Below are 19,174 nucleotides of genomic sequence, written 5' to 3'. Positions count from 1 at the left end.
TTTATTGCCTTCAACCTTTCCCCTGTACCCCTTTCAGGCAACAACCCATTATTTGGTGTCCCTAACTCCATCCTTTTCATCAACACCATGTTATTCTCTCAAGTTGCGTTCTGATTCTTTAATTCTCCCTACTGTCTTCTAGTCTATGGTTAGCAATGCACACAATTTTGAATTACTCTTCCTCAATAACTTTGGAATAAAACAATAAACAACCTTTTCCCAAGTAGAAAAGGATAACATCACTCCTTTTCCTATATCCTTATATGTACTCAAACTCTATTGTAATCATTTCTCTAATATCACATGTTCTTATCGTCTCATCTTTCTTTACAATACATATTACTTTTATCATAAATGACCTTTATCTTCTAATGTTTCACTCTAAAAGCCCATCCAATTTGGGGACTCAACTCAAATTCCACATTGCTAATATATCCCTGTTTACCCAATCATAGGCAAATATATTTGTTATAGGTATATAAATATACCTATAACACTCTGAACCTTTCTTCTGAAAAATTCACCATTACATTCCAGTTCTTTGTGTAAATATCTTGTTGACCCATTATTTATAAATTTATGATGTTGAGGAAGTAATCATGAGCACAAAGCATCTTTGTATTCACACTGTCACTTAAAAGGTGCTCAATGATTATTTGTTGACTCATTAAATGAATGGATGAGTTAGGGGTCTGTGCTTAATAAGTAACCAATTAGACAATAAGACCATAGAAGTTTTATAACACTCATATTATTTTGTTTCCCTCTACCTGTGAAATAATGAAAGAAGCTAATTGTGAGGAATTTTCCTTCTACTGACTCCTTTCTAGGATACAGAGGTGAAGCCTTCCAGTTCATTAAGAGAATTCAGTGCAATGACATTTATTTCCCATAATGATAGCACAGTTCATGATGAATTTTAACTGACATATATTGAATTTCTGTTGAGAAAGGAAGATAAATAAAGATAGAGGTGCAGAAATAGTCAGACGATCACTGCATAGTAATGAGGACCTATTGGTGAATCTTTTTCTGTAGTGAAAATAAGAACCAAACTCTTAGTAGGAAATTATATTTCAGCCTATATTTCCCCCTACCTCATTGTCTCTGGTTCCCTCCCTCTCTCTGTGCTTCCCACAGCTGTACTGCACAGTGTGCACAATTCCCAGGGTATTTGCAGGCTCTTCTACTCTGTTGCTCAGTTATCACTGCAAACATGCATGCATTTACTCTTTGTGCCATGGAACAGAATCGATTGCACTGCCCCCTGCCCCTCTGTCTCATTCAATTTATTTATCCCTACCTGTACTTCCTATGTATTTGCAGTCATCTTGCTTCATCTAGTTTAAGGGTTACTAGGATAGAAACATACTGTCATTTGACTCCTTCCAGCAACAGGTACCCTCTATCCTCTAATAATTTTCCATGTTCAACAATATATTGTTTTTGCTGAAAAGACTTGCATTCTCATACTCAAAAACAAAAATGGTTATTCTGACTTAATCACTAACTCTTATTGAGCAGTGCTCCGAGATTGACCATTTTCACAATCATTGTTTCATTGGTCTTTACTTAGTTAGCTAGAAAAGAAATAAGGATGATCATGAATGCATGTCACAGATGAAGACACAATGGTTCAAGATTATGGTGCCAGATAAAGCCAGGATAAGAGTCCAAGCTCAAGTGTCCTGAACTATGTTCATTTTTAGATAGCATGTACTGCTTGCCTACTGCACACTCAAGTGGTCACATTACAATTTGTAAAGTTCCATTACTGCAAACACAGGGACATTTTGGAGGATCTTGATGAGAGGAGGAAAATAATGGTAATAAAGGTTACAGGTTTCCAATCAATCTAAAGTGCATTTCTGGAACAATGGGAGATTCCCCTATGCTGAGCAAACTGAAGATGTAGTCAATTTGCTTCCATAACCATAAATATTAGGTCCTGGAATTTTGTTGAGTAGGTAGAATTCTTATACTCAAGGTCTGATTTTTAGATACGCAACTATTTTTCAGTTGCCTCCCACAAAGAGATAAATGGGATACTGTGCCCCCCTGTACCTCACCTAATATTTGTGTGTGAACAGGTGGTTGCACTCTAATAAGGCTGGTGCTCCAATATAATGTTTTCCTATAGTGAGTCTCTGGGGGTAAATACTGACAGTATGTTTATGGAGAAGATAGATGCTTTCAACATTCTGAAATATGTTTCTTGCTGATATTTTTAAATAAAATTGTCCAAATAAGGATTTTTTAAAAATATGACTATGAAATTTACAACATGAAGACCAACTTTGTTTGTGTATCTGGCCAACAGACTGTTAGAGAAAGCTGGTGGACATGTTAAATGGGAAATAATAAAGTGAAATTGTCATGGAGGTGTGTGCAGTAATACATCTTCCTAAACACACTCCATGCCAGTGACACTGTGGCAGATGGGGTGCAAATTCAGGGATATAAATTTCATGCCAAGCTAACTTCTTCTCATGGCTTCATAAATTTACCTTTAGGTTCAAATATTTTCATTCCCTTTCCTTTTCTAAGTCCATCTAAGCTAGTCCATTTAGATGCCACACACATCCTTGAGCAGCTGACAACTGTCACCAAGTTTGTGTTATTTTCTGTTCACTGTGTGATACTCTCTGGGATGGCCCAGGTAGTTGAGGGTCTCCATCTCCAAATATTGGAGCACTGATGATATTGAGTGGGGCTTTGCCATTATGTTTTGTGTGATCCTCAGACCAACCCTTCACAATAGGTAGGAAACTATCATTAAACTACCCTTCTGATAAGGCAAGTTATCTGTCTTAAGACAACACAAAGACAAGGGGAATAAACCTGGTAGCCACACCAGGCACTACATCACATAACTTTCTATTCTACTAAAAATCTTCTCAGTGACAGGGAAAGAAATAAGATTAGAAGTGACTTTTCTGGAAATTAACAGAGACTTGTAAGTAGGGGACAGAGAATCTGTGCAAACCTGTTCTATTTCCTGAGAATTTTAGTGGCTCTATCTAATGATGTGGCTTGCTTTCTTTTCAAAATAACTTTTATTTCAAATAAATTTTCTTGTTCTATTTCAAAATAAATGGACTTTTGTTTCATGTGGGGAAAATCTAGTGGTAAGTAAGAGTAAGTATAAAACAAATTCTTTCTTATACTAATGGTCTGCTTAGCTCAGGTCAAAAATGGCACGTGCTATCAGATACAGAGGGTTGGGGAGGATAATGTCACCAGTGGCGTGCTGGACAGCCTTACAGAACAGTGACATAGGCACACACAAGACAACTTTATCGACATTCAAAACACTTCTAAAATAATATGAGCTTCACAGAATCAAATCAAATTCTTGTTAATGAATTACCTGAACTTTTCTGAAATTTTTTTAAAGATGGGATTTCTTCTGCACCTGAAAGATGTACTCTTTTCAGTCAGGTCATCAAATCTTGCTTAAGTAATATGATTCCCTAGCATGTCTTCAAGTATTCTGATCTTTCAATTTTTAAATAGTTCTTAAGGAGAAATGCAAACACTTAATTTTAATGTACTATGTAATGTAATGATTCAAAAGAGTACTGTTGTTTTTTTTTTTTTTTAAAGTGGCTGTCCCTAAAAACTGGGAGTATGGCAGTTTGTGAAGACATAGCAGCAGGTACAAGTTGTTAATTGATTGATAGGCCTGTCTGCAATTAACCAAGAACTGTATTTGCATGAGCCTGCTCTAAGCATCTATAAATGCAAATACACAATTAGATACATACTAAGGATGTACAGCCATTGAAATTGCTTACTGTAGTACTTAAGAAAGAATTCAGGGTCTAAAGAGATAGGACATATACACAGGTACTATGAAAGATTCAGGGCTTTGAAGAATATGTAGAAAGTGGGAACAGAAATGCCATTTCTTTTGCAATGAAATGTTCAATACAACACAATGTAGTAATGTAGAAGTTTGAAGAACTAAGTTTTATAGAGAGAAGAGGAAATGTTTTCTTTTATGATATGACATTTTCTCCCAAGATTCAAGTAAGTACTATCTTTCACTCTAGATATGCAGAAGGAACTTCTTCTATTACAATGGCAAATAAATACCATATTTAAATACTGTCACAGAGTTGGTCTAAATTTTATCTCTAAAACATTCTGCTAGGTGAGTCACTCAATTTTCTCAGCCTCCATTTTCTCACTTGTAACAGGGGACTGTAATAATTTCGTTCTTTCATTGTCTTAGGATGAAGAGACCATACTTGGGAAACGGAATGTCAATATAGTAGCTCTGACTGAATTGGTGGCACGACAGAAAATGTGTGTCTGAGATGGTGCCACAGATACAAAATTTACTAGGGAAACAATACAATTTTAGTTCTCAGCCACTGAACCCTTCGTTTCCAGCAAAATCATCATCATCATCATCAAATAGGTTAGATAGTGGAAAGATATTTATTTATTCATTTACTATATGTTTAAACATCCTTACTCATTTTTTTCACAATACAGGAAAAGACACTTATGGATTTGCAGCAGTTGTGGATGGAACTGGAAAGGATTATTCTAAGACAAGTGAGCCAGGAGGAGAAAGATAAACATTGGGTAGCTTCATTTACATGTGGAAACTAGAGAAACCAGATTCAAAGACCAACTGTAAAACTGGCCCTTAAAAGCTGACCATAGATCTGAGACATTCAGAAGGAGTGGAAGGGGGATAGAGAATGAGGGGAGAGCTCAGTGGCTTGTAGGATGGTGCACACTTCTGGGATGGGAAAACTATGGTATCGCACCTGAGGAAAGAAACTTAAGAATATTATTTGAGATAACACCTTCTGTGTGGTGATGACACTACTGACTCCTCAGGGGACTGCACTCCAGTCCTGAGTCTCATGAAAAGGGTCTCAGGTCTGCTGAAGAACGTATTTTATCTTCCCTGCCACTGGGACAGAGCACTGAAGGTACACAATATATACCGATTTAAGAATTGCCTTAAAAGTGAGTTCAAACCTTTCCTCTAAGTCAGTATACAGTACAAACACCTCAGAAAAATATATTTCAAAGTGATGATTTGAAGTAAAAAATAATACTATAGCTTGATTATAGTAAAACTTCATGCTTATTTAATTTGAATATTTTCACATCTAAGCCTTCACACAGTGTCGGGCATTATTTATTGAGTTAATAACTGTAACAGTAATGATAAAATGAAGGGTTTTTTTCACAACATATCTTTGAATAGAAAGCACTAATATGCCTGACCATGAGACAGTATCTTTCTGTCACAAAGACACTCAGGTTTGTATGTCACAAGGTTACTGTAGCTTGCACCTGACTTGTGTTCAACAAAAGAACAAATAATGTTAGGAAATAAAGCTTCTCAAAAGTGAATAAAATCATGCATGTTACATGCACATATCCCAAGATTTGCTGTTTTGTAGACAGAGTACATTAATACAGGACTTCAAAATGCTTGAAGAAATCTTTTTACAGCCCCTCCAATGGTGGGAGAGCTAAGTGGAGTGTGTGTTGAGGGGAAGAGGAGACAAAGGATGGGAGAGGAAGGAAGGCCTCTCATACAACCCAGCTAAGAATGCTAATAACTATCATCAAACTGAGCAACCTTAAAGAACTAGCACAGCATGGACTGTCCTGTGCCAGACAATCATGGGAGTTGCTTAAATGTCGCCAATGCAAGTCCTATCCAGTGGGCCTTATGAAAGCCTCCTTACAGCTTCAAGGATACGCTGACCTCATGCAGTGTTATGACAACTAAATGACACCCCATATGGGAAATACTTGTAATAGTACATGGGATGTGACAAGCTCTCAAAAAGAATTTAATTATTACTATTTATTATCACTACTTTTATTTTTTAGGTAAGATATTTAACTTCCCTAAGCTTCATCAGCCTGTTATGAAAACTGAAGAGATCACATGTATCCACATTTTAGTTAGTGATTAGTAAAGGGAAGATAGGAGGGATTTACCGAGTCTGAGGACACACATAAAATAAATGGTAGATGCTGTTTCAACCAAGTCTGTCTAACCTCAAAGGCTCTGTCCTTAATTATAACACTCTACTGCTTCTCACATAATACTGCAGAAAAACCACAATAATTAATCGCAAAGGCCAAGAAAGTTTCCCTGCTAAGAGCAGACACATTCATGTGCTGTAACAAGAAAGCTCACTGATGTAACATGGCAGCAAACAGCACTGAACACACCTGCAAGTGTGTGAAAAGGATGGGCTATCATTTTTATGTACCACTAAAAATGAACTTTCCTCTATTCTCTATTAGTAAAAATGGTATCTCTTCTGAAGGCCATTTTGAAGCATCTTCACAATAGTAAGGGTAGCAGTCACTCTACCCAACTGTCCAGTCTATCCAAGTTTGACTGATAGCTCAAGAAGATTCTTCAGGGTAAGAAGTAGAATCAGGTTTCCCTCTGGGTCACAGTGAAAGAGGGCTGGGAACCAAATATAACTAGACCCTAAGTAAATGGAACTATTTTTCAGTTGCCTGAAAAATAACAGGATATTTAGTTTAGGGATCTACAGGGAATGATTGCAACATAATCCAGATGTCAGACAGGGCCTCCCTCTCCTTGACATATCTAGCAGGGGCTGTTTTAAACCTTGAAATCCTCTGAAGATAAAAAAAAAAAAATCTAGCACTCACTTTCCTCCTGTGTTTTCCAATGAGTCTTTGAATTCTGCTTCTTGTTTCTGTACCATATTCTAGCATCTGTTTGACTCAGGTCGGCCTCGGCTCTGTCTCTACCCACAGAATGATTTTATTCACCCAAACATTTATGAGTTTAGTCATCTGAAAATGTTGGTCCCCTATAATGTTCAGTTTTCCATCACCTTGATCACTTTAGCTGGTAACACAAAGCAAATCTTTTGTATAAGAGGTTAAAAAAGATCACCTCTGGAGACATGATAGCTTCCTTTATAGTCCAAATACCTGATCCTAATATGTCTTCAAACAATCCAGAGCATTGTATGTGTCTGTACAGTGTGAGTTTGGCTCTGTCTCCTCACCCAGGCCTCTGGAACGATGTATGTGCCAACTGAGTTTACTCTACCATGTGCTGGCAGGAGAACTCCTAAACTCAAGTGAGTTCCCCTTAGGTATTTGGCACTGGCAGAGCACCAAATCTGGTAATGCTTGTGAAAGCAGAGAATCTGGTATGCGCAGAGCAAGAATGATGGAGCGCTCCTTGGGCAGCCCAGAGAAGGCAGCCTGTGGCCCAGGAGAGACTAGAAGGGGCGAGATCCTAGCTTGCGGCTGATGGTCTTCCTGAACCTCTCTGGAGCACACTCTAAACACTTCTTTTCTTGCTCTTGGTGCTTTGAATGCTATACCCAATCTCTGACCATTTTTTAAAAAACTTAGATTAGCTGAAATGACTTTAAGCTTCTCATAACCCAAAAAAGTTGTTTAAAATTCCCTATAGACAGGAAAAAAAAAAGGAGTTATGAAAACTCTGAAGACTTAAATAAAATTTGCCCAGTTGCTTTCCCAAAGGCCCTGTCATAGGGAGCTCTTGACCGAGAAGCACAAACACCTGGAGCTTAGCTCCAGTCCTGGTAATTCCTGAAGAGACACAAGTACTGGAGGTCCACTGGGAGGAGCAGAGGTCCCAGGAGAAGGTCCCTGGCCCTGAAGAGCCCAGCTCTGAGCACTTTTCTCCAGCAACATAACTGTCACCCATTTTCGGAGCCCATTTCACCTCGTCACCACCTTGCTGGGGCATCGTAAACTGGGACATTGGCCAAGAGGCATTTGAGCAGAAGATTCAGATTTTCAGGAGCGACTTCCCCTGGTGTATGATCTCCTCACAGTGATTCCAGGCCTGTGGCTGACAAACTCAGCCAATGTACTAAGGGGACAGAACTAGCATCAGCTGGTGCAAAGCAACTGCCAGGGAGAAAGCTGGGGCCTTGAAAGCTGTTCCAGAACTAAAAAGACAGTACATAGTGACCACACAGGGCCAGTCTCTACTTGGTGCCTGTGGCCAGCCATGCAGCCACACTTCTCCACTGAATTCCTAAAGGCCTCTGTTTACACCCCAGCATGCTGTCCCAGGCCAACGCTAGCAGTCAGCTGGGTTGATGTGAGCAATAAAATCCGATTCCCCAGCCTGTTCTAACAGTATCAAACTGGGAATTAGAAGACTAGGCACAAACATGAGCTGGCCGCCAAGCTGGTGAGTCAGTGCTGCTGAGCACATGATCTCACCTGTAAATGACAATGGCCTGGCTATGTTGCCTCCAAGATCACCTCCAGCTCTAAGTGACTGTGATCCTATCAGTGGGAAGGAAATTTCCAAATAATAGACTTGGGAGGAATGAAAAACACAACACTTAGGAAACAGCAGATGCATAATGTAGAAGAGATTTCCAAACAAGCACAGTGGGTGAAGAAATAAAGGATGAAGAGAAGAAGTTTTTCAGCAGGGAATAAAGAACTTGGACTCTGTTGATGGTATACACTGGTCCAAGAGTTGCAGGGAAGCAGAAAGAACGTCCAAGAGAAATTTAGATACATGGGCACAGAAGGAAGAAAATGCTGTCTCATGTTTCATGGGGACAGTATTGGGGAGAAACGTGGGATGAAAGTCGATTGACAAAGGCATTATAGAGAATAGAGATTTTTAAAAGATATTTTATTTATTTACGCATACAGAAATGGGTACAGGCAAGAGGTGCAGGGGTGGCAAGAAGATTCACCAGGAATAAAGTGGGGAACAGAACAGGCAGATCGACAAAGTACTCTGCTGAGGGGAGCAGTGGGGGAGACAGGAGAGGGATCGAACTCAGACTGCACCGGCCACAGAATTGCTTAGCTTAGCAGTGCAGTGCTCCAACCCACTGTGCCATTAGGGAGGGCCCGAATAGAGACTGATTTTTACAAAGCCTGGGAACTCAATGCACTGTCAGGAAAGAAACAGTGTTTTCATATTTCTAATTGTCTTCAGTTCTTGTGTGGAACAGGACTAAAAAATATCAAGTCTCACTTTTATGTCTTCACAGACAATTGTCTTAGAAGTGTACTACGATTTCTGTGCGTTTTCCCTTGGCTCTTTCTCTGTGCAGAAGCCAAAGGAATTCCATAGTATACCATAAACTCCACATATTTTTACTTAAAGCCCCATAATTCTCTCTCCTTCCACCTCACACCTTTGACAGGCCATTTAGGCTAGTTTCTTTGAACAAGCAAATCACCCTGCTACCTTCTGAGAAGCTATGGAGAAGTTTCCAGCACACAACCTCCTTCCCAGCAGGATGTCTTCAAGTTCACATTTACGCCATGACAATCTGCCTCTGTTCACAGCCACTTGGCCCAGTGGAGTGAGCCTGACTAGCAGAGCAGGACAAAATCCAGAAGCTGAGTTCTAGACAGGCCCACTCGCTGCATTTGATCATATCTTGGGGGGTGTTTGACAGTGATGTGAAGAGTAGACAGAGTGGAAGTGCAGCAGGAATGAAAGAATTAAATAGTAGAGGAAGCCAAGAAACCAAGAGCGAAATGGACGGGAGGGGAGAGAAGGGGAGGGGAGAGGATGGGAGAGGGGAGGGGAAAAATATCTAAGTAGAAGGGGGTATGATATGTCCCCCAGTAGATATGCTCAGTGGCAGAGCACAGAATGTTCTCTGAGGGAACACCCAAGAGGGCTATCCTTTAAGAACACAGCATGCTTATCAGAACAAAGTTCTTATTCTCTGTGTGGTCTCACTGTTGAAATGCTGAAAGGATTCCTCCTGTCTCTTTTACTTCCTAATGGATCCTTAAAACAATCCCCTATTGGGCCCTCCCTGATGGCATAGTGGATTAAAGCACAGCACTGAGAAGCTAAAGCCACTTTAGCATGAGTTCGATCCCCACCCCGGAGGTGACCCACATGGACCAGAAGACCTCCTCTATCTCTCCTGCTGCTCCCTTCAGCAGTGTGTTTCATCAGTCGGCCTGCTCTGCTCCCCACTCTGTTTCTGGTGAGTCCTCTCACTACCCCTGCACCTCTGGCCTGTACCCCAGTTCTGTATGCATAAATAAATCTTAAAATAATATATCCCCTATTAAGTGAAGTAATGAGAATAAATTTCTTCCCTTTCAAACTGACAAAAATCATCATTAAGATAGACAGCAGTGGCCCTCCCTGGTGGCAGAGTGGTCTAGGGCACAGCACTGAAAGCGAGCAACACCTGCTTCAGTGCAGAGTTCGATCCCAGCCCTGGTGGTGACCCACATGGCGCAGCAGACCTCTCCTGACTTGCCCGCTGCTCCCCTCAGCAGCATACTTCTGCCTGTTCTGTTCCCCACTCTGTCTCTGGTGAATCCTCTCACCATCCCTGTACCTCTGGCCTGTACCCAAGTTCTGTAGGCAAATAAATAAATAAAATCTTAAAAAAAAAAAAAAAAGACAGCAGCAACATGTGTCCATGGTCAACACCACCCCTAACTAAGGCCAAGCTCAAGTCAGATTCTTCTCTGCAAGTTTCTTATTTGAGAAAATTATCTTGCAGGATAACTGGGTCAGTGGGTGTCATGGGGTCTGGAGCACAAAGCTGGACATATTTACACACGGTCAGGACTGTGGAGTCAATCTGGACCATTGAGGCACCTCAGCAGCGATTTATCAAGCAGCCACAGTAAAGAGTGGAGAACAGAGTGATGTGTGTTATGTTCAGGATGGCTGTGTATGGGCAGCTGAATGTATAATGCCATGAGAACAAAAAAGGATCAAGAATTTCTACTATTTATCTTCAAATCTGTGTTTTGGATATATATGAAAGGAAAACACTGACTAGGTTGCCTCTGATTAGAGAAACTCTCACTGGCTCAGCAGTTGAGTAACAATAACAGGTGGGACTTTAAGGAGGGGCAGGAGGAAGGCTCAAAAGCATGACATTGTTGTGATTTTGGCAAAAAGGGAAGAGATGAGACAGGAACAAGAGGAAAGCTCCCTAAAACCGGTGGGAACAAATGACCAGGAGGCTTTAGCACGGGAATAAAGGGAGAACAAAAACTCTAGCTGGGCCCATTCAGATGTAGCTGTAAATTATCATTTTAAAGTAGTTTTGCTAAATAACCACAAGAGGGCACTGCATCCTATTCACCCAAGAATCCCATCTTTTCCAGTTAAGTATATTTTCCTGTTCAATGAAGGGTACCCTTAAGTAATGCCTTCAGGAAGGATACCATTGCAGATGGGGACTAAAGATGTTTCTTCATTCCTATATTTGTTCTTGATAGATTAGCAGGCAGGCAAGACCGACCTAATTCAAATCACTGGTAATTGCAAGGCTTAAACAAAATAATCTTATTTAAATCGATTTAGCCTTTAGTAAAGAGTAAATAAATATCAGCTATTTTCCAATCACATATACAAATTTGCAAAATACAGGGACAAGAAAAGAAACACAAGAAGGAAATATATCAACCTTTATCTCTCTAAAGGGTCAGCCCCCAAGCTCCACGGTGAGCATACAGCTGTGCTAGGAAATCATTCCAGAGAATAAATTTATGCTGTTCTTTTCATTACATGTTGCAGCTTGTACATAATAGCCAAAGGGAATAGAACACAAACAGCTGGGAAATAAAGATGAAAGCAAAACTATATCAGCAGGGAGAAGCACACAACCCCCTGAGAACCCTGCAGTGTCAGGAAAGATAATTTGAACAAGGTCACCTATTTGGAATTCCTCTTCTCAGAGAAAGATCATTAGATGCCTGTCATTTCTGACTATCTGCATTGGTATCAAAGTTAGGGAATGGAATGTACAGGGCCTACCTTTCAAGTTTCTAGAATAAAGCCCTGCCTGTACAATGAAACAGTGTCACAGAGAAAACCATGCAGTATTATACAGCTACTGAAGGGTGTTACATGGTTGAAAACAAAGCAATGCTTCTTCTCAAGGCCAAGTGGAGCCGGCTGAAGACAGTCCCTTCCTGACACCCATAAGGTTTTGTGGCCCTATGCTGCCCTCTAGTGTCCTTCTAAGGTACAGTACTATGAGAAAAAAAAATACTTGCAGTATCCTGAAGCAACCCATGTCACTTCTGCCCACAACTGGTAAAATAAAACAAAAGTAAAATTCTAAAATAAATGCAAAAGCAGCATTTGCACTAAAACTAAAATGTGATTTTAATTTTGTCTCGGCACATATTTTGCATTATTCCAGAGTTCTGAAACACACAGAAACACACTAGGTTAGTGAGTAAAAAATACAGCCACTGCTCTCAAACCATGACTCTATCAGACTAGCTGAGGAGAAGTGGAGAAATCTGCATTTCCCAAATTCCACCACAAGATTCTGATACATTCAAGTTGACTGACCTCACTTTGAAAGTGAAAGATCATGGCAATGACATTAAACAAAGCATAGAAAAGATCCAGTAACTTTCCTTTAATTCTATAAGGTACAGCTCTTAGACAAAATATACAAGAAATAAAATCACTGACCAAAATAGGTCACCTTATATTTGTTCCTGCATTTAGAATCGCTGAGTTGTATCTGATTAGAGTGTCATGAAAATGATGCTCTTCAATTCAGAGTGAAGGGTCCCTAGAGATTTTTCCTGTATTAAGCTCCTCCTTACCCCCCACCCCACCACCCAGGTTGGGAGGAGAGTCAGTGCCTTCCTCCTCACTTTTCAGATATCCCTTCTTTCCTCTAAAGTCTTCCTGGACCCCTCAGATTAGTTTTGAGGCTAACCTGGGCATCCTGTGAGTCTACGGTAACCTGTTCTCCAGCCTATAAATGTTCCGTCCATGTCACTCCACAAGCTAGGACAGAAAGGTGTTCATAGTAGGAAACACCTTTCCTACTATGGAACCAAGCAGTGCTGGATAGATGCCTGCGTTTTGGCCAGTGAATACCCTCACGTACATCAAAAGCGGTGACAATGGACCTGAGTGTCACAGGCCAGGACCATGCACTCTCTTTAGTTGATGACACAGCAAAGGGCTTCCTTGGGGAGACTGCTACCACTGGGTTATGCATCCTATTCACAGATCCACAGATTTGGCTCTTTTGATTTTGATTATTCATTTTAGGCACCTTTTCCCTTTTGGGCATGACTAAAACACACATGAACTTCACAAGGTCAAAGGGAGACAGTCATTAATGTAGAATCTACTCAGGAAGTTCACCTTGAATTTAAATTGTATTTTTTAAAAACACAAATGCACCCATCATATTTCAATATCTAGTAGCTTAATATTATGCAATATGTTATTTTATTAATAATGTTAACATTTTTAATCAGGAATCAAGTTTTTCTCATATTCATAATAATGAAACTTGCAAGGTTTTAATAAAAGTATGTTTTGATGGCTTCTTAGATTTGCAAAGGTCTCCATACTTCCCCACCAAAAAAAGTACAATACCATGACTTCCTGTCACACTTATATTTTTTTTTAATTTTTTTTTATTAAAAAGTTTATTTTTACATCATTTTGCACATTTTTTTTCATCTCAATTGTAATCCCAACGGGTTTCCCATCACCAAATCACCCCTGTGCCACCACCACACTTATATTTTTATTACTTACAAAAAAATATTTTTATGTAGAAGAACTGGGGTATAGGTTAGGGGTATGGGGGTGGTGGTGAGAGGATTCACTAGAGACAAGAGTGGGGGGAACAGAACGGCGGGGGCTACTGAAAAACACTGCTGAGGGGAGCAGCAGGTGAGACAGGAGAGGTCTGCTGTGCCATATGGGTCAGCATTAACAAATAATTACTTCACAGGAGACAGAGCCCTAAGTGTCTAAAGAAACATAAGCCCTATACCTTGCACTGACTCTGTTATCTGCAGTGTGCAGGACTCAGGATGGCTCAGACTTCAACCAATGATGATTTTGCTCTTTCCAGCCACGTCTCACCATAGTTTACAGTCACATGACACTTACTAAGAACTGTCCCTGCACAAGGACCCCATTTCACTTTAGCTGCGGGAGCTGGCTTGAACAGCACACTGATTCACCAGCTCTTCCTTTCCTTTGGCAAGTATCACCCGAGCCCACTTGCAAAATAGGGGACCCACAAAATATGGAGGACAATGCACTCCATTCACTTCAGTCCAAAAGAAGCAAGAAAGAAGTGTGGACTGTGCAGCAATACTTCCTTTTAGATTTTTTCTTTTTTTACTTTTTGAGCAAATCTATTAGATTTGTGGACACAAACAGGGTCTCTTTGAACTGAACAAGAGGGCTACTCTGAAAGAAGTGTGGTAGTCACTGCTACTCACTCAATGTGTTGGGTAAATACAGCTCTAGGGTTACAAGGATATTCTGCATTTACACACAGTATCACTCGTCTTTCAACTTATTTTGAAAGGGTGCTTCTCTCTAGAAGGAAGTTTTAGATTTTTCTCTTTGCATTTCCCTAACTCCATCTGTATTTACCTTTTGAATAAAAGAGAAAGACCCCATCACTAGAAATATAAATTCTGTCAAGCAAAAACGTGACTGTAATGACCCCTGCAGGGCTTTGAAATGACAGGGGCATCCCAGAAAGAGGGTGTGTGTCAGTACTGGGGTTCTGCCTTCCTCTACTCTAACAACCTTTAATCCCTGGGAAAGTCCTCCAAAATTTAGATTTCCTGTATTCATAACAAACAAAAAAAAAGCAATACTTGTCCAATACTTGTTCTCATGTTAAATGAGATATGATATATGGATATGTTCTTAGTGAATCACAAAGACGCAGTCAAATATGAACCTGCTCTTACTTTCTTCTTGTTGGCATGTTTTCTAAGCACTCTGTCTTTCAAGTAATCAAATACTAGTAGGAAAGGGGAATATCTGCTTAGACTTTCTTAGCAGCTGGTAAATTATTCTAATGTTGGGATGGATATAGTGAAGGGGGAATGGAGTTTACTGTGGGAGACAGAAAGATACAAACTAGGCTCAGAACTCTGGTGGGAGGGTCTATTAATAACTAGAAACCTTACCAAGAGAAAAAAACAAAACCAAAAAACACTAACCTCTAGAAAAAACTCAATACATTTCTGGCTACCAACTCCAAATGGATTGAATATTTCAGGACTAAAGGAAGTTGCAAATGCCGACTTTTCTTTAAAATAGAAAGTCTTATGAATACATTTTTCTTAGTCTTTAAATTTTAATCATGTATGCATTCTTAGGTGTTGCAATTTTTGAACTACTATTAAAAATACATATGTTGCTACCACATTAGAGGAACAGAGAGGCTTGTGTGTTGTATTATTAATCACCTGCTGGAAATAAAGGTCAGTCTTTGCAGGTCAGCCTTAGCACATAAATGCATGTGTCCATCTACACACACCTGCACACACACATCTCCCAAAGAATAGGCTTTGACATGTGAATGGAGATCATGTGGGGTCATGTCTGCTACCCAGGTTCAGCATGAACTTACTCTTTAGGTCCAAGTTTCTGGCTCCCGCGGTGATTTGTGTTGTGATTTTTGTGTCAATCTTTACAGTGTGAAGATTGCTGGTGTCCCTTGATATCATAACGTTGTGCCACTGATTGTCATTGAGAGGTTTGTTTGAGCTCCCTTTGATGAGGTTAGCACCATTTCCCAAATCAAACACATAATGCAAGTACCTGGAGAAAAAGAAAGATGGAAAGTGTCATGATAGTTTGAATTATTATTAAGTCAAATTAGATAACAGAAGTGGAGATTTTTGTTTTCAGATGTTTCCATACTTGCTAGAAGACGTGAGGATGAATTGTACCGAGACTCTTCTAACAAGAAGATGCGAAATACCACTATTTCAGTGGGGGGAGGAGGTCACTTATTGTCCTCATTAAGGAACAGTGAAAAATATTTTAAATTATGGTCTGCACCCCACTTTATGATTTGGAAGGTGAGAATATCCTTAATGAATTGTTCATATTTCCAGTTGTCCCTCCATTCTTTGCTAAGCACACTGGCCTGGAAATTCTTTTCAGCTTCTTTCACATGCTGTCCCTTCCGTCTTTTGTATCTACTTCTACATAGCAAATGTACACACATCTTTCAAGACTCAGCCCAAACATCCACTTCTGCCTTATGTATTTTCCTGATTTCCCTAAAGATGCCTGAACATTTGCACATGATCGTTTCAGGAAACTTATCACAAGATTATATTTATATGTTTACTGCTTAACCTAAGAGCTGTGAGTTTGCCTGCGTGTTGCCTGAGGCTGATGGAACCTGAGATGTGCATGGGTGGCAAGAAATATAAAATAATACCTGGCACATTATCTAGTCCACTAAAATTTTCACTAATGAATGAATGTGAATAATAATGAACAAGTACACTAGTCACTTAAAATTTGAGTTAAGGCCCTCCCTGGTGGCGCAGTGGGTTAAAGCACTGCACTGAGAAGCTAAAGCCACTTCCGCACGAGTTCGATCCCCGCCTGCCCCGGAGGAGACCACATGGCAAGGCAGACCTCTCCTGACCCGCCCGCTGCTCCCCTCAGCAGTGTACTTCGTTGATCTGACTGTTCTGCTCCCCACTCTGTCTCTGGTGAAGTCTCTCACTGCCCCTGAGTCTCTGGCCTGTACCCCAGTTCTGTATGTACAAATAAATAAATTTTTAAAAAAAAATTTGAGTTAAATTTTGCATCACAGAATTCTCTGTTTCGAAGTCATACAAAGAATTCTGACAGGTCTAAGGTTGAGTTAATTGACATTTTGGAATTGAACTAATCAAATGACTTGAATTAGTTGTTTCATTGAGCATTGAGCATAAATTACCTACAGAGAATTTTAGAAATTCTTTTCTAAAATTATGGTGTATTAGAAGGAAATCCATATTTGAAATGTAAGAGTCATGGAATGGCACCTTAAATTAGAATTCAGTATTTCTTGTATCTCACATGGGGAAGAGTAGATGTATCCTGAACCCCTATCAATTTTATCCATTTAGATACCTAAATGAATTTTTATCTATTTAGATACCTAAATGAATTTTTATCCATTTAGATAACTAAATGAATATTTATCCATTTAGATACCTAAACGGATTAAATAAATACATTATTTGTGCAACACCCCACCCTTACAACCACCTTACTAGCCAGCTTAATGTACATATTTGGAAGTTGAGGTACATTCTTATAAAGTACATTCATTATGTCATTGAGCTGAAATATACTTACCCTTTAACCAATTCAACCACAATAAAATCATTTCCATCCCCACTGTTATAAAGAATTAGTCCATCTAGGGATGTTGTCTTGAATTGGAAAAAAAGATGCATAGAAGTGTAGGCTTGCAATGTAGCTAAGGCAACATAACTCGATTTGGTCTTGAAGGTGACAGGATCTGCTATGATATTCCTGAAGCCAAATCTGGCATTGAGCTCACAGTAATCAATGTCACCATTTTTACACAAGTCAATGTATGCCATTCCATTAAATGTCAGACTCTGAAGATGCCCAATGAAATTGGAGGGGACAGAGGACAGATATCGGCGCTCTGTGATGATGCCTGTCTCTATGTTATGAAATTCCAGCCTCGTATGATCACCTGCCATCTGACCTAAAAGAGAAGAAGACAGTGCACCATTAATTCCTGTATGTAAAGGCACTTTGAAATTTAGATTTCCATTGCAATGTCATATTTTAAGATGCAAACTTCCAAAATGGGGCCTCCCTGGTGGCACAAGGGGTTATGCTTCAGTGCTATCAGGCCATCAGCAACTACTGAAGCATCAGTGTGATCTCCAGCTAGGGAGCTGACCCACATGACACAGCAGACTTCTCCTGTCTCTCGTGCTGCTCCCCTCAGCAGTGTATTTCAGTGGACCCAACTGTTATGCTCCCCACTCTGTCTCTGGTGAATACTCTCACCCTATCCCCTGCTCCTCTGTCCTACACCCCATTCTTGTATGTATAAAAAAATAAATAAAAATAGTTTTAAAAAAATCCAAAATGTCTCCTTGATATTCAGTGACCTATAGTCAAACTACAAATGTGATATTTCATGGAACAGCTGAATTATAGTCATAAAACTTTCCTAGATCAAGTTTTACTCTGTCTGAATTTTAGACTTAATTAAAAAAAATCATCCTTTTTATCCGAAATTACATATTCTTTTAAAAGTGTAGGAAAGAAATCAAGAAAATAATGAAGACAGGAAAAGTATGATTAGAGAGAGGGGCGGAGAGGGAGAGAATTAGGAAGGGAAGGAAGAGGAAAGGATTAGGGCCAATGACGTCTGAAATCATCCTAGAAGCAAGTGATAGGTCCCAGCTTCATGGATCAGCAATATGTTCTTTATAAAAAATAGTTGTCAAAAAAAAAAAAAAGTAACTGTAAATCGTCCTATACCCAATAGATATAATGCAGGACTACTGAGTATATTTTCAAAAATGAACCATGAAAATGTGTTTGAAGTTAACACTTTTTCCATTTTCTCTTCTGTGCTGCATATTCTTTTGATCTATGGAACTAAGCCATGATCCTTTTAAGTGTTTTAGATACACCAAGTGAGTACACTGTATCATTTCAAGATGTGTCCAATTTTAAGAATACAAGGAAAATTAGTCCATATTAGCGCAAAGTACAATCTTTGTGCACACTTATTTTAGTCACATCCATATCTAGTCCACACTATTTCTTTGCAATCTTAATGAATGCAAAGTATTCACAGTAATAACTCTACCTAACTATGTAAGGATAAAAGGAAATAAACAAAGAACTTGTTTTGTTTTTTTTTAAATCCAGCCTAAATATAAACTACTCTTATCATTCAGTGATTTGTTCCCCACATTTTGCCTGTCTAACTCAACTACCATTCATTTTCTCCTAAAACCAAAAAAAAGAGCATTTAAATTACAATCAAGTTCTTCTTTAGCTACTCAAATTGATATAATTGAAGAATTTCCCATCACCCATGCTATTTATGAAAATATTGTTAGGTCCAATCTCCATACCAGCCTCTGAGAAATGCACTGTAACTTCTTTCCAGGGGCAGTGAAGATGGAACACCCACCTATATGGCCCTCCAGCCAGTCTGAGAGAGTTATATTTCTCTAGTCAAGATGACATTACTAGGCGCTTTAATCTAAAAGGCACACTGTTTATTGTGTAATAAAAACTACCTACATACTTAGTTAATTGAGTTTGATGATTATAAATTCATTAGTTAGAACATTCTTCCCTGAACCCCTCTTCTCTTCTTGAATA

The 19,174-nt window shown here is 39.4% G+C and overlaps 1 protein-coding gene across 11 annotated transcripts in view; it reads right to left on the bottom strand.

Moving 5' to 3' along the window:
• Nucleotides 1-19,174, bottom strand: part of NRXN1 (neurexin 1) — a 976,600-nt gene that overhangs the window by 500,901 nt on the left and 456,525 nt on the right. For all 11 annotated transcript variants that reach the window (XM_012727414.1, XM_012727413.1, XM_012727415.1 and 8 more), the window contains 2 exons: nucleotides 17,144-17,525; nucleotides 15,408-15,598 (listed from right to left, as the gene is read on the bottom strand). In XM_012727414.1, the coding sequence (XP_012582868.1) occupies nucleotides 15,408-15,598; nucleotides 17,144-17,525 (573 nt within the window). The remainder of the gene's footprint in view (nucleotides 1-15,407; nucleotides 15,599-17,143; nucleotides 17,526-19,174) is intronic.

This window comes from Condylura cristata, unplaced genomic scaffold (assembly GCF_000260355.1).
Source record: "Condylura cristata isolate star-nosed mole 26May11 unplaced genomic scaffold, ConCri1.0 scaffold00020, whole genome shotgun sequence".
Taxonomy (NCBI): domain Eukaryota; kingdom Metazoa; phylum Chordata; class Mammalia; order Eulipotyphla; family Talpidae; genus Condylura; species Condylura cristata.
Note: the sequence above shows the minus strand (reverse complement) of the source record. Positions and strands in the feature narration are given on the sequence as shown.